General features: G+C 46.0%; 1 protein-coding gene across 1 annotated transcript; it reads left to right on the top strand.

Moving 5' to 3' along the window:
* The first annotated feature begins 643 nt into the window (after positions 1-643).
* LOC129338527 (cystatin-like) lies at positions 644-7959 on the top strand. Its single transcript, XM_054992869.1, has 3 exons — positions 644-894; positions 2835-2951; positions 7583-7959. The coding sequence occupies exons 1-3, from the start codon at positions 697-699 to the stop codon at positions 7664-7666; spliced, it is 399 nt and encodes a 132-aa protein (XP_054848844.1). The 5' UTR covers positions 644-696; the 3' UTR covers positions 7667-7959.
* The last annotated feature ends 6659 nt before the right edge of the window (positions 7960-14618 follow it).

The raw sequence follows: 14618 nt of genomic DNA, 5'->3' as shown, positions 1-14618 counted from the left end.
AGCCACCACCTGGAAGCTGGCAACCCTGGTTTCAACCCAGGTCTGAAGAGCTGGATTTGATTCCCCACTCCTCCACTTGCTGGATGACCTTGGGTCAGTCACAGCTTCTCGGAACTCTCTCAGCTCCACCCACCTCACAGGGTGATTGTCGTGAGGATAATAATAACATATTTTGTGTTAAGTTGTCCTGAAGGGTGGTGCATAAATCAAATCTTGTTCTTATCTGTAAAATGGAAATGATCGAAAGCATTTTGCAAAAAGAAGGCGAATTATAAATGAAAAGTTTTGTGTGTGACTGAGACATTGTGGAGTTCTTCCCCTCCCTTTTTTCCCCCGTAGAGAGAACTAGTGATGTCCCTACTAGTTCGGCATAGAGCATCAGGGATTGAGCTGGATGCCATGTGAAAACTTCAAATAAAGTTACAGTTCAGCGAAATCCTATCTATGCCTGGAAGTCTGACTATGTTTAGAAGGCCTTGCTTGCAGCCAGGGACTTGTCCAGAGGGTTACAGCCTTAAAGCATGGAAGATGGCCTGAAAGCAGTTTCGGACTTCTGCTTATCTATGTGTTGAGGCAGGACAAAACGGGTGCGGCTGGGTATTTGCACAGGCTCTGCCCTTTTCCACAGTTGTTGGCAAGGACCCTGCGCCTTCCCTTCTCATTTCAACCTTAACAAGGCACATTCAAGCAGCAACTATGGTAGCCTCTTTTGTTCTTCTCCTTCTTCTGCCTCTCCAGGGGCAGGCTGTGAGCTTAGTTGGGGGCTTAACGGACCATCCAGTTTCTGATCCAGAGACAGCTAATGTGGCTCATTTTGCCGTCCAAGCCTACAACGAAGCCAACGACAACCCACTTTACATCCGAGAAGTGAAGCTGATCCAGGCCCAGACCCAGGTTGGAAAACAACTTTGGGAGAAATTTGGGTTGGTGATAATTGGGAGGGGCAATAAAGGGGAGAATTTTAATCTAAAAATCAGCTTTGTAGCTTTTTCTCCTCCTTGGATCCTGTTGTAGCTTATGAGAGACAGAAATTGAACTAGATCCAGAGGAGTAGCCATGTTAGTCTGTAGAAGCAAAATCGAAAAGAGTCCAGTAGCACCTTTAAGACTATTGCTATGCCGACTCACAACATCACTTCCAGCAAAAAGAAATGACATCGTTCTGCTGAGGGTGACTCTGTAGGGTTCACCAAAACTCTATGGTTTTGGCAGATCCTAGAGTTGCTCCCAATGTCATGATTTCACTTCCAGTTCTTGCCAGAAGTGACATTGTGCGCTGGCATGCCCCCTCCCAATTTTACCTTTCCTACCTTTGCGGTGCCAGTGGGCAACAGAGGGAAGGAATATCTAGGATGTCTCCTGCCATAGCAGAATACCTGGTATCCCTAAATGGCTTGGTAAATATACAGAGTTCAAGATTCATTGTCATTATTTTCTAATCATAACAGATTCTTGATCTACCTTGATAAAAGTTCCAACTTTCTGGGCAGCTTAGAAGTAGCTTAAATATGGTGGGGGATGTGTTATGCTTTTCTATTTCTAGGCAAAAGTGTCTCCCTCACAACTATTCAGAAATCAAGGTGACAGTTATGCCTTTTTCTTAAGAAACGGATGTACCCCTCAAATGGTCAAGGTATTTCCAAGGGTCGCACTACAAGTGACGAATGACACTTGCCTGGCAAGTGGACAGACTCACGTGTATTCCTCCCTGTTCACTTGCCATTCACTTGCGCTCCATTTGATCAAATGGAGAGCAAGTGAATGGCAAGTGAACAGGGAGGAATACACGTGAGTCTGTCCACTTGCCAGGCAAGTGTCATTCGTCACTTGTAGTGTGACCCCAAGTCACCTAGAAAGCTGAAATGTAGCTTAACACACACTGCAGTGGTTTCCACATAGGAACAGGGTTGTTGGCTTCCCCATCGCTTTTGCAGTTGCCAACAGAGCACAGGGCAACAGCGGGCTTCCTAGCAATATTCCTGGCCCAGCCCCACCCTCACCCTCCAGTCACAGGAGCTTTTCCCATTTTTTCAATTGGCCATTAAATAATGATATATCGAGACAATATTATAACAATAGGTGAAGCAATTCTCCAAATGCCTAGCTTTCAGTTACAAAAAAGTCTCTACCCCTTTCATTTCAAGAGATATGTCTATCACCTTATATGCTCTTAAAATGATATTTCATTGTCAGTTTAAAGAAAACAAAAATGCCTCCAGTTAGTAGGGAGAGAAAATGGCCACCGTGTGGGCAGGACTGGGAAAATCTGGCACTGGCAACCAGGGCTGGAGCCAGAGGTTCTGGTGCCCACGGAGGAGCGCCGAGCGCAGAAGCTGCGAGCCGCTGCTGGGGCGGCGCGCAAAGGCTGCTCCGTGCGCCGCTCCAGCAGCAGCTCACAGCTTCTGCGCCCGGCAGCTGCAGCCAGCCAGCCAGCCCCATGCCGCCGCCACCACATGCCCCAGCTGAGCGCAGAAGCTGCGAGCCACTGCTGGGGCGGCGTACGGAGGCTGCTCCATGCGCCGCCCCAGCAGCGGCTCACGGCTTCTGTGCCCAGCTGGGGCGGAGGAACGTGCCCAATCTTCCGTGGTTTTTTCGCAATCTTCTGGCTGGGGCGTGTGGCGGCGGCGGCGGAAGCACAGGGCTGGCTGGCTGCAGCTGCTGCTGCAGCCAGCCAGCCACGCCAGCTCTGCTGTGCACTCCTCCGCCCCGACCCCCTCCTCCGCCCCCCCAGTGACCTTGCACCCGAGGCCAGTGCCTACCTGGCCTCAATGGGCGCGCCGGTCCTGCTGGCAACCAGTGGGAACACAATCTGCAGGGCATTCATTGTCTTTTCAGGTTGTTTCAGGTATCAACTACTACTTGACCATGGAATTGGCCGTCACAGAATGCCAGAAGAGTTTCCCAAGCAATGACCTTGAAAAGTGCCAGGTACCATCTGGTGCAGAACACTGGGTAAGACCCATCATAAAATATGTTTTGCAGTTGAATTCAAGGGTTGTTCATTCAACTCTCAAAATCCTGATTCCACCATGGGCCTTGGCCCTGATGGAATAGGTGACTCAGCATCCCTTGTGTTGGAAGAGGAGGATTCAGCGCTGTCCCTTTCCTCAGGTTTCAGAGGGGGACAAACCAAAGAGTTAGAATGATAGAGAGGTCAGGGCACTCTGCTGTTTACTGTTAACTGCTCTGACTGTTCTTTGATATGTAGATTGCTGTTCTCAGGATTTCCTCCTCCTGACTTCCTCCTTCTCATTTCTTCTCTTCCTGGCATTGTTCCAGGCAACGCCTCTCTCCTTCTCCTCCCTCCATCTTGGAAGCATGGATGCAGGACTCATCCTGCCATCCATGCTCATTCTTAGAATAGATAGGTAGTTAGGATCTGTCTCTCCTCCTTTCCTATCAGAGTATGGAGTTCCTAGAATAAAGAACTCTTATTTCTTATCTAAATATAAGCAAGTGCATGCTTTTGTTATTTTCTGTCCTGCACACATACCAGCCAGCAGAACCAGCTCACAACCACCTATAACGATAGCCGATTCCACACGGCTTACCTGAAGTCGGAATGTTGCAGGATGTTGTGGAACATGCTGGCAAAAAAGCGAAAGATTGCGTTTTCTTGCGTGAGAAAACGCGATCTTTCGTGTTTTTGCCAGCATGTTCTGCAACGTCCTGGCTTCAGGTAAGCCGTGCGAAATCGGCCCTGGTTTCTTATGCTAAACAATAGACCCTGCTAATGGCCCAAACATGGGATCCTTTAATTAGGCTTCTGGGGCCAACATATGATTTATTTATCACCTTGGACATGGGGAGGAGCTGTGTGTCTCTCTGCGTGCACGTGTAACTCTCTTGACAGTAAGATGCGGGAACACCTCCATGGCATTCCAAAAGGGAGGGATGTATTTCTCAGAGCTCCTGCCATGAAGGCCTTATCCACAAACCCACACGCAGCCTCGCTGCCGGACTATCTGGCTGTGGTATTTATAGAGAAAGTGACTCTTTAGACTAGGACTTTCTTTTTCTACTCCAAGATATTGCCATGAATGCAATCTACCTCAATAAACTGTTAAGTTCGCTCTTTTTACAATTTGATTGCCTGAGGATTAATTACTGCACGTTGGAGAAAATTCTTCTGACAAAGTAACTCTGCTACCAAATGAAATAAGACTCATCCTGATAGGACCCACATGGTAATCCTAGGCTGTGTGACAATACACAGACAGGAAGGTCTGAGGTGGTCTGGAACAATCCTTGCATTTGCATGCAAATTTTTTTGCATTCATTTTATTTATATCCCACTTCAGTGCTTTTTTTCTTTAAAAAAGGGGGGAGGCCGTACTCATGATTTTTGCCACCTTGGAGGCCCAAGTCCACCATCCGAAAGAGGCGCCAGTACTGTGTACCAGCCAGAAAGAAATCCCTGTCCTACTTTTCTCCTCAATGGGGACGCAAAGCAGCTTAGATTAGAACATCTTTCTCCCCTCTGCTATTTTCTCACAACAAAGTAAGTTAGGCTGAGAAAACATGGCTGGCCCAAGGACACACAGAGAATTATTTCCATGGTATACAGGATCCTAGTCTGACACTTGATCTACTGTGCCGTGCCAGCCTTCAAAATGGAGTTGCCTTGTACCGTGTTGTGCCGTGACTTCTCCTAGGATTGCTTCAGAATGAGGATGAATGTAAATAGGGACAGTGGAATGCTTCCCAGGTCATTGTTTGTAATCTCATTTATGTTCTACTCCCCCTTCCTCAAATGGTCTACATGAAAGCAACCCCCTTCTGTCCTCACAACAACCTTGAAGTGTTGGCTAGGCTGAGAAAGCTCGACTGGCTGAAGGACACTCAGTTAACTGCATGACTGACAGGAGATTTAAACATAGTTTTTTCGGGTCTGACATTAATACCACACCGGTCAGGGCTGTGCACATGTGCTTTTTTAATTACAAAAAATCCTGTCCAAGCATAAAAACTGACCAGTTGCACGAGACATGGGAAGAGCAAGGAGCTCTAAAAGACACAGAGATGGTGGCAGAGAATGTCCTCAAGACTATGCACCTAAATTCTGAGGCCTGGTCTTCCCGCTCAACAGAATGAGGTGGCAGACTTATATGAGACGTTAGAATCGGCTGTGCAACTTCAGTAAAAAGTCCAGTAGCGCCTTTAAGACTAACCAACTTTATGAGGCATAAGCTTTCGAGAACTTCAGAAATGCACCCTCTGCAAAAACTATCTACAAATAATCGTTTTTGAAAAGCACTTTAAGATTCTTAAGTCTAGCCCTGTGCAGCTATATAATAGTTGTTTGCTTACAGGAAACAGCTAAAGGCGGGAAACTTTGGAAAATGTAGTTATATGTATGTTGGAAACCACCTCGGGCACCAGATATGGTAGAGAGGTGGTATATAAATTGAATAAAATAAATAAATAGTTTCTTCCTTATAGTCTGAAGCGGTGAAGCCTACCTTGCTCTGCTGCATTTATAGGAGCAGACCTTATTTGACAACTCTTCCAGGTTCTGAGATTATTCGTACCTTTCCTGTGCCATCCTAAGGACTAGACTCTTACTTTTTTAAAAAGTGAAAGCCAAAATTCTCAGGAAGATATAGTTTTGCCTTTCCTTTTTAAAGGAATCTTATGGCACATGTGTGCCTCTGACTAATGCTTCTATGGTAGTTCCTCTCTCCCCTTCTCCGGGACCTGGGAGTATGTCACTAGCAGGAGATCCCACCCTAGTACAACAACAACATTTGATTTATATACTGCCCTTTACGACAACTTAATGCCCACTCAGAGCAGGGCCGATTCCAGACAACTAACCTGAAGGCGCTGCATGCCGCCATGTTCCAGATCGCGACGGGGAAAACGCAAAATATCGCGTTTTCTCGCGCGAGTTTGGCGCAACGCGATATTTCGCGTTTTCCCCGTCGCGATCCGGAACATGGCGGCATGCAGCGCCTTCAGGTTAGTCGTCTGGAATCGGCCCAGTTTATAAAGTATGTCATTATTATCCCCACAACAAAACACCCTGTGAGGTGGGTGGGGCTGAGAGAGCTCCAGAGAGCCGGCCCATGACTAGCCCAAGGCCACCCAGCTGGCTCAGGTGGAGGAGTGGAGAATCAAACCTGGTTCTCCAGATTAGAGTCCCGTGCTCTTAACCACTACACCAAACTGATGAGCAAAGACTAGCGTACCACAGAGACCTCTCTTCCGGGATCCAAGATGAAAAGTTGAATTGCACAAGTAAAGTTGATATCAAAAATAATGTCCTGACATCTTTTGAGTTTACTATCACAGGAATACTGTCACAGAAGTAGTTGCAGAGGAGTTAGCCGTGTTAGTCTGTAGAAGCAAAATCAAAAAGAGTCCAGTAGCACCTTTAACACTAACCAACTTTATTGTAGCATAAGTTTTCGAGAATCACAGTTCTCTTTGTCAGATGCAGAAGCAGTTGTTCCTGGTGAAAGAGTGCTTTTAAAACACAGTGGGATATATTTATCAATTATTTTTGATATCTTCTGAGATTCCCCTTCTTTTCTGTTCTGTGTATTGGTGCATCTCTCTTTCTACTGGGTCATGATGTAGGAGTCACTCTATCCCCGTTATCTCTGTGGTACAAGGGCTATGCCTAAATTCGGTGGGCCGTATTCACTTTGATTATCCCAGAAATGCCAACTGAACAGTATGGGAACAGGGAGCCCTTGGAACAAATAGTCTTGCAATAAGGCCAGCGAGATCAGACATCTGAGGCTAGAGTGTCCCATCTTTTATCTATGAATCCCCTTCCTTTTCTGGAATTGGCTAGTTATCCAGTAGTCCAGTACCGCTGATCTATGATATAAAAAGAACATAGACAGAGGTGGGAAAGGTGGTATGAAGATCTAGAGTTGCCTGTAAGCCCAAGTGAGCCTTGGCCGTGCTCCTAAGATTGCTTTCCTGGGAGATAGCCCCATTAAATAAAATGGGGCTTACTTCTGAGTAGACATGCTTAGGCTTGGTCCCTTTAGTGTCTTTTCTTAGCTGCAGCTTATCAGAGTTGGCTGCTGCAAAAACTTATTCTCTCTCCCAGTCTAAGTTTGTTTCTTTTGGGAAAGGGCGACTTTATCTACCTGCCACAAAATGATTTCTGTTTGTATAACATTCAAGACAACTAAATGCAAGGTTGATGTGGATTCAATAATGCTTCAATTGATAAGAACTCTTGGCAGGTTTTTTTTTCTTTCAGACAGGTCCGGAGCAGCCAGTTCTGGTCCTTGGGTAAGCGGAAACGTACTGAAAGGACCATTCTACAAAGATGCTGGCAGCGGTGCAAAGTTACAACTTGTTGCATCACACCTTGTGTTTCTGCAAGACCCTGAGCAAGTACTAATTACTAGCTATTGGTCTGCATTGCAGTCTATGCAACACTATTGCTGGCACAAGTGAAACTGCGCCAAGCCCGTTGATGTTTCTGTCCACGCACTGCTGTATCCAACCCAATGTATGCTGGTGCAACACCACTGTGTTCATGTGGAAGTGATCCGTTTTACCCACCTTTTGCAGAACAGAGCAATAATGTGACTACTTTTCCCTCTCTCTCCAAACAGGAGTGTGTATTCCTGGTCTGGTCCCAACCTTGGTTGAACAAGCTAGAGTTGACAAACTCCACCTGCAAGACAATTACAACCTGACTGTGGTCTCTCCACCGCCCCCGGGCAACATTAAGAGAGGATACCATTTGCCAACCCGCCTGTTCCAGACATGAGATGGAAAATCACAATCTGTCATTGTATCACCTGTAATTAGGAGTGGACTTTCCCACCTCTCTGTATTAGGGACAAAACAATCAGGGTTTCATTGTAAACGCAAGGGATTCTGTCTGCGAGGGATGTCTTTGATTTTGAACAGATAGCTTTCCCCCTCCCTTTACTGTGAAAAGTGAATCTGAAGAGAAAAATAAAATTTGAACTTGAGCATTAACAAATTGAATACAGATTTTTATTTCAAAAGCTCAGATGTAGTGCATTTTTCTCTGCCTTCAGGGAGCCCAGGGTGATGTACATGGCTCTCTTCCTTCATTTTATTGTAGCTATGCTATGAGATAGCCCTGGCCTGGATAGTCCAGGCAAGCCCAACCTTGTCAGATCTCGGAAACTAAGCAGGGTCAGCCTTGGATAGCAATTGTATGGGAGACCGCCAAGGAAAACCAGGGTTGCAGAGGCAGGCAATGGAAAAACCACTTCTGTTAGTCTCTTGTCTTAAAAACCCAGCAGAGGTCACTATGACTTGATGGCACTTTCCACCACCACCATGCTGTGAGGTAAGTTAGTCTTGTCAGCACCACCCTCTTGGTCCTCAGCAACCCTGCACTGAGACTTGCCGAGTGCCAAGGAGGACTGGTGGCTTAAAAAATCCTTTACTTTATCACCCACCCACTACCTTTTCCTTGGGGTTGTTACTTTCCTAGTTAGCTACTCCTACCCAGAGAATTCTCCAGCCTCCTTTATGCTTTTATCCTAGCAGTCTTCTACACCAGAAGTTTAGGGATGGAGAGAAAGAGATCTGTAACTGTGTTTCTTCTCCCTCTACTCTCTATCCGGATCGATCAGTCTGTCCTGGGGTGGCCTTCAACATTGGCTCCCTCTAAGTAGCAAAGCCAAGCAGCCTAGTAACAAACAAAGGTGGGACTTGTTAGAGATTTATGGTATTTTATATATTTAGTTTAGTAACTTAGCAGAGTAACATATAGTAGAGTAATTTAGTCAGAAGCGTTCAAACCCTCACAAACGTGCATTAATTAATCCTCAGACAAAATTCATAGAAAGATAGAACTTACAGTTTATTGTAGCAGATTTCTCCATAGCAATATCTTCTGGTAATATCAAGGGAAAGAACCTATCTATAGAGTTACATTCACTAAGCTAATACCACGGCCTGAAAATATAGGCAGCGAGGCTGGAAGAGGGTTTGTGGACAAAGAGAAGGGCTCCATGAGGAGCATGGTGGCTTTACATCTTTCTCTTAGAAGAGCATGAGGGAAGGTGTGAAATCTCCCAAGAAGCACAGAGGCAAGAGAGGAGGAGTCAGTAGGCGTTCCCACCTTAGACAAGAGAGTGGCAGATTGCTAGACTTATACATTACATTCAAAGAGACATGCAGCGCCCCCCCAGTGTCCAAAGGCAGGCTGAGTCACCTATTCCAACAGGACTAATATGCAGACTCAGCTCATGTTCAGAAATCATAAGTACAATTAATCTTAATAGCTAAGCATAAATCCTAGAAACATACATAGTTGGGATCAGGGGTCATTTCATAGAAAAAAGAGCTGGAGGAACTCATTATTAGCATAATTCATTAGCATATGCCACGCCTCTTGCCATCACCGGAAGTGTGTTCCTGTGCGTTCCCCCTCAAAATGAGCCCTGGTTGGGATGGGAACTATCGCAAGACCCATAGAACAGAGGCGGAGCACTTAGGAAAGGATCAAAAGGCATAAATTGCTAGCTAATCAGAGCCTCGACATCTCTCTTCTTAGGAATAGGTTTGAGACCGAGCATTCTAGCACAGCCTGATAGGGTCTGTGTTGGCTATCAGCATCCGGACACCAAACCCCAGTCCAAACTAACAGTTGTATAGAATTTCCTGCAGCCTGGGATGTTCCTCCTTAAGCCTACCAGAAATGAGCATTGCAGGCTCAAATTTCCCTCCTAGCTTGCTCTTTACCAATTGCTTCAAGAGTCGATAATAGAGATTACAGCATCATGGACAGAAACTGGGAGTGATCCACCAAGGCTGCTTCCACAGCTTTGCCAAACGGTCCATTGAAGATGGGGGACTCAGTTTCCTTTGGTTAGCCCTCAGCTCACCATATATCCGTCTCTCCCCTTCCTGGGATGTAGTTTTAGGATTTAATTGCCTTCATCCCTCAGATGAACCTGTGTTATTCTAAATACGTATTTTATCCTTTCACAACAAGGCTAACAAGAAGTTATCACCCAGCAAGCTTCATGGCGCAGCAGACATTGGGACCTGGGAATTATGGGTACTGATGGTTTTATAATTTTGCTGGATGTTCTAGATATTTAACAACAACATTTGATTTATATACTGCCCTTCAGGACAACTTAATGCCCATTCAGAGCGGTTTACAAAGAATGTTATTATTCTCCTCACTATAATCACCCTGTGAGGTGGTGGGGCTGAGAGAGCTGTGACTGACCCAAGGTCACCCAGCTGGCTTCAAGTGGAGGAATCAAACCCGGTTTTCCAGATCTGAGTCCTTCCATTCTTAGCCACTACACCAAACTGGTTCTCTCTTAAGAACAAATGTACATATAACCAGGGCTTTTTTTCTGGGAAAAGAGGTGGTGGAACTCAGTGGGTTGCCAGCACAGGGGGCAACTCTTGGAGGGAGGTGGTGCCCCTGGTACCACATGTGCGAACAAAGTGCTCACATGCTCCCAGGACCAATGACGTCACTTTGGGTCAGCTGAAACAAGGGGGGGGGTTAAAAGTTTAAATCACTCTCAATGAAAATGGTCACATGGCTGGTGGCTCCGCCCCCCCGATCTCCAGACAGAGGGGAGTTTAGATTGGGCAGCACGGATGGAACTCCATTCCACTGTTCCAGCTGAAAAAAGCCCTACATATAACACACAGCAAGTCAGCACCCTCACTCCCTCAAAACCTTCCAATTGTCTCTTGCTGGCATGCTGCTCAATAGCATTGTGGGAAATGTGTCCCACTTGACTGTTAGCTTCTTAACCTGGGCAGACTTGGCCTTAATTCTGTGGCTCCCCTCCCCGCCCATTAGAATGCTGCCCTATGCCCAAAGCAGAGGATAGACCCCCAAAAGGCTGAGGAAAGTCCTCTAGAGAGAGGACATGGTTCAGTAGAAAAACGTTTGCTTTTCATGCAGACATCAATGCAGGGTTAATCCTGAAAGGTCTTGAGGTCAGAAGGTATTGGAAAAGACTGTTATCTGCTTGAGACCTTAGAGAAGAAAATAAACAGTTCTAGGCTGCATGAATGAAAGGCTGTGAACAATTCGGGATTCTTTTTGGAGGTGAAAATGAACAAGGAGACGTATGATTTATGATTCACCCCAGGGGTCATTTCATAGAAAAAGAGCTGGAGGAGCTCATTAGCATAACTCATTAGCATAACTTATCCGCATATGCCACGCCCCTTGCCATCACCGGAAGCGTGTCATTAGCATAACTGATTTGCATATGCCACGCACCCTGACATCACCTATCCTGGCTGTTTTGGACCCAATCCTGGCCATTCAGGGCTGAAATTGGACCCAAAATGGCAAAAGGGGCTGAAAATGGCCGAAAAGGGGCCCAAAATGGTCAGGATTGGGCTGCTGCTGAGCAGGAGATCCGCCACCCGTCAGAGGCCCAATGTGGGCTGTTTTGGCCCTAATCCAGGCTGAAACGGGCCCAAAATGGCCAAGAGTCAGGTGAGCAGGGCCACCTGTCATGTGACCTCTTTGGGGAACTGCCAGAACTGCGTTCCTGTGCATTCCCCCTCGAAATGAGCCCTGATTCACCCACTATTTACGAACCTTTTATAGGACTTAGAATTTTTAACATTAAAAAAACAGAAGGATTTTTTCCAATCATAGTAAGCTTCCCAATTGGCTGGGCATGTCAGGAAATCCCCCACTTCCACCCCAATCTCCCGTTCTCAAGAACTTGAAGAGCTTGAGAAGAATGGCCTCCACAGTGATGCTCTAGAAACAACCCTATAGATTAGTGGAAATTAGAGCCAGTTTGGTGAGAGAGCCAGTTTGGTGTAGTGGTTAAGAGCACAGGACTCTAATCTGGAGAACCAAGTTTGATTCCTCCACTTGAAGCCAGCTGGGTGACCTTGGGTCAGTCACAGCTTCTAGGAGCTCTCTCAGCCCCACCCACCTCACAGGGTGTTTTGTTGTGGGGGCAATAATAACATACTTTGTAAACTGTTCTGAGTGGGTGTTGTTATCCTGAATATTGTTATTATTATCAAAATCATCCAGAAGTGAAATCACAGCCTCCTCTCAGTCCAACCTCCCCAGCAACTGTCCCACAAACTTCACAGCATTTGCTTAAGACCGTGATGGGAACCCTAAATCATGCTTTCATCCTTGGGAGTTGATGTTAGACTGCCAGTTCAACATGGAGGAGTTTAACCGTCTGAGCATGGTTGTATCAGGCTGAGGTCAAGTTCCTGAGAGATCTTCAGGTTGATTCAGTCTTCGTCTCCCTTCTTCCAGGGGTTGGCGTCTCAGCAGAAACCAGTTAAGACCAGTCAGCCTGCAAGCTTTGAACTTGTGGCTGACTTGTAAGTTGCTTGTATCTGTCCATCCTTCGCTTTAACTTTATCTTTAACATCTAGGTTGTTGATTCTGCCTTGCCTCATCCTGCAGTTTGGTCTTTCTGTGTTGTGGTTAATGCACCCAATGACTTGTGTTCCTTCATCCTGGAGTTGTTTTGCCATTGAGGATTATTTCGGCTGCTTCCTCTTGAGCCTTTCTTGGATCCGTTTTGGTTCTTTCATAATCACTTATCCTGTCATTCACTCTTATCGCCTCAGACGCAGAATTATAAAGGTGAAAAGTTTAGGCCATCATTCATTTATGCAGGGCTTTTTTTCTGGGAAAAGAGGTAGTGGAACTCAGTGGGTTGCCCTCGGGGAAAATGGTCACATGGCTGGTGGCCCCGCCCCCTAATCTCCAAACAGAGGGGAGTTTAGATTGCCCTCCGTGCCGCCAAGCGGTGCAGAGGGCAGTCTAAGCTCCCCTCTGTCTGGAGATCAGGGGGCGGGGCCACCAGCCATGTGACTATTTTCAAGAGGTTCCGGAACTCCGTTCCACCACATTCCAGCTGAAAAAAAGCCCTGCATTTATGGTTCCATGTCAATTTACTTATTTACTTCAATAGACTTCATTTATAGCTTGCCTTTCTCTCCAGTAGGGACCCAAAGCAGCTTACATTGTTTTTCTCCTCAAATCATGCTTTGTGACTCGTTATGTCGTCCTCATCCGCTTCCATGTGAATGCCCTGGATCAACTGTGAATGCTTTGCAATGCCAAGCGCTCACTTCCCCGATCATCTGTCCCACCTAATGCTGATTCTCCCGCCCCACACTCCCACAAGTCCCAGTGCGACCCGCACTTAAGCCTCAAAGTAATTTTTTTTAAAAAAGGTAAGCCTTATAGTGCTATTGTGATATTCTGCCATGCAGGAAATGAACTATTCGGGATTAAAAGTTTCAAAGAGAAAAGTAGTGATAGTAGATCACAATTGATTTACACGTGGCTTGTGAGGAAGCACATTGTGCGAAACGGGATTTAATTTTCACCCTGGCAGCCACCTCCTGCCAGGAGTTTGGAAATTCTTACAACTCTCTGGTTGATCTTGTTTTACTGTCGTGCCTTATATTTGAGTTTTGAAGAAGAGAACATTAAAACCTTATTTATCACTGCATTGCTTCACGTGGTCCTATTCATCGCCTTGTCTCATTCTGCTTGGGACCACCCCCTCTTGGATTTGTTTTTCTAAAATTTTAGTGTCAAGTAGCCGTGGATTCTCTGCTTTGCTGCCCATCTCCCCCCCCCCTTTTAATATATATATATCAATGTTGGCCCAGCACAACATTGGTATAACGGAAGTGCGATAAAGTGCAAACATACGAAAAAATTTTTTAAAGGGGGGGGCGGGATTTTTTGGCCCCGTTTCCGGAGGCACTTTGACTGCCCATCAAATTGTGCTTTTCCCTGTTAATGTGACCGACTGGAAGCGCAAGCAGTCGTCAAAAGATGGGAGAATCCGTTCTGATAACGATAACAGAGGAAACGATTTCTAGCACAAAACTGACGAAATAAGGGGCCGCCTGACGACGGCCAATGTATGTAGGAATGGAAGATGTCTGAAGAGCCTGGGAATGGGAACCAGACAAGAGAATCAAAACTAGTAAATATTGGCTGGAATGTCTGTCCCTCCCTATTAATAACCCTACTTAATTCAATGTTTAATGCATTCTGCTCTCCACAGTTTCGTGAATGTAAAAAGCACACAACCCTGTGGAGCTTACATTATCATACAAAACCAAATCTTGATACAGCTGTAGGTACACTCCTCCCATCTACAGTACTCTTGTATCAAGTTTATTGGATCAAGTTTATGCACACAGCAGTAAAACAGAGGGAAAGGAGGTGGAAATGAAGGGAAGACACTCAAAGGTGTGGGAAATCATGGGCACACACAGGTAGGGTGCAATTAGTTTAAAGTAGAAGAATAGAGGATTCCTAATGCACCGCTTCCAAATTCTGGAGAGAAATTCAGATGAGGAGAATTTTGGAAACACCTGTGCTTCTCCAGTAGTCCCGACTCCCGAAGTTGTCTTCCCCCTTTAAGGACACTGCTTACTATTGATGCTTATGGCTGGCATTCCCCCTCCCCAAAATATCTACACCAACACTCCCAGGGTGCCAGTGGGTGCTAAAGCGCCTGCTGATGGGTTTCCTGGCATCTGTTTGCTTCTTCAACAGAGAATTTATTTCCCCAAAGCCAGGAGCGAGTCTTGGCTTTTCCTCCCACACATTGTGTCAAAAGGTGCTTTAGAAGCCTTTATGTCTTTTGGGAACATCTCTTCAGA

This window comes from Eublepharis macularius, chromosome 1, assembly GCF_028583425.1.
Source record: "Eublepharis macularius isolate TG4126 chromosome 1, MPM_Emac_v1.0, whole genome shotgun sequence".
Lineage (NCBI taxonomy): Eukaryota > Metazoa > Chordata > Lepidosauria > Squamata > Eublepharidae > Eublepharis > Eublepharis macularius.
The sequence above is the reverse complement of the archived record's forward strand: the minus strand, read 5'-3'. Positions and strand labels throughout refer to the sequence as shown.

Excerpts from the sequence above, each read along its gene's own strand:
- LOC129338527 (XM_054992869.1), top strand. The coding sequence starts at position 697 with ATGGTAGCCTCTTTTGTTCTTCTCCTTCTTCTGCCTCTCCAGGGGCAG. Across the intron at positions 895-2,834 it reads TGATCCAGGCCCAGACCCAG|GTTGTTTCAGGTATCAACTA; the intron begins GTTGGAAAACAA and ends TTGTCTTTTCAG. Across the intron at positions 2,952-7,582 it reads CATCTGGTGCAGAACACTGG|GAGTGTGTATTCCTGGTCTG; the intron begins GTAAGACCCATC and ends CTCTCCAAACAG.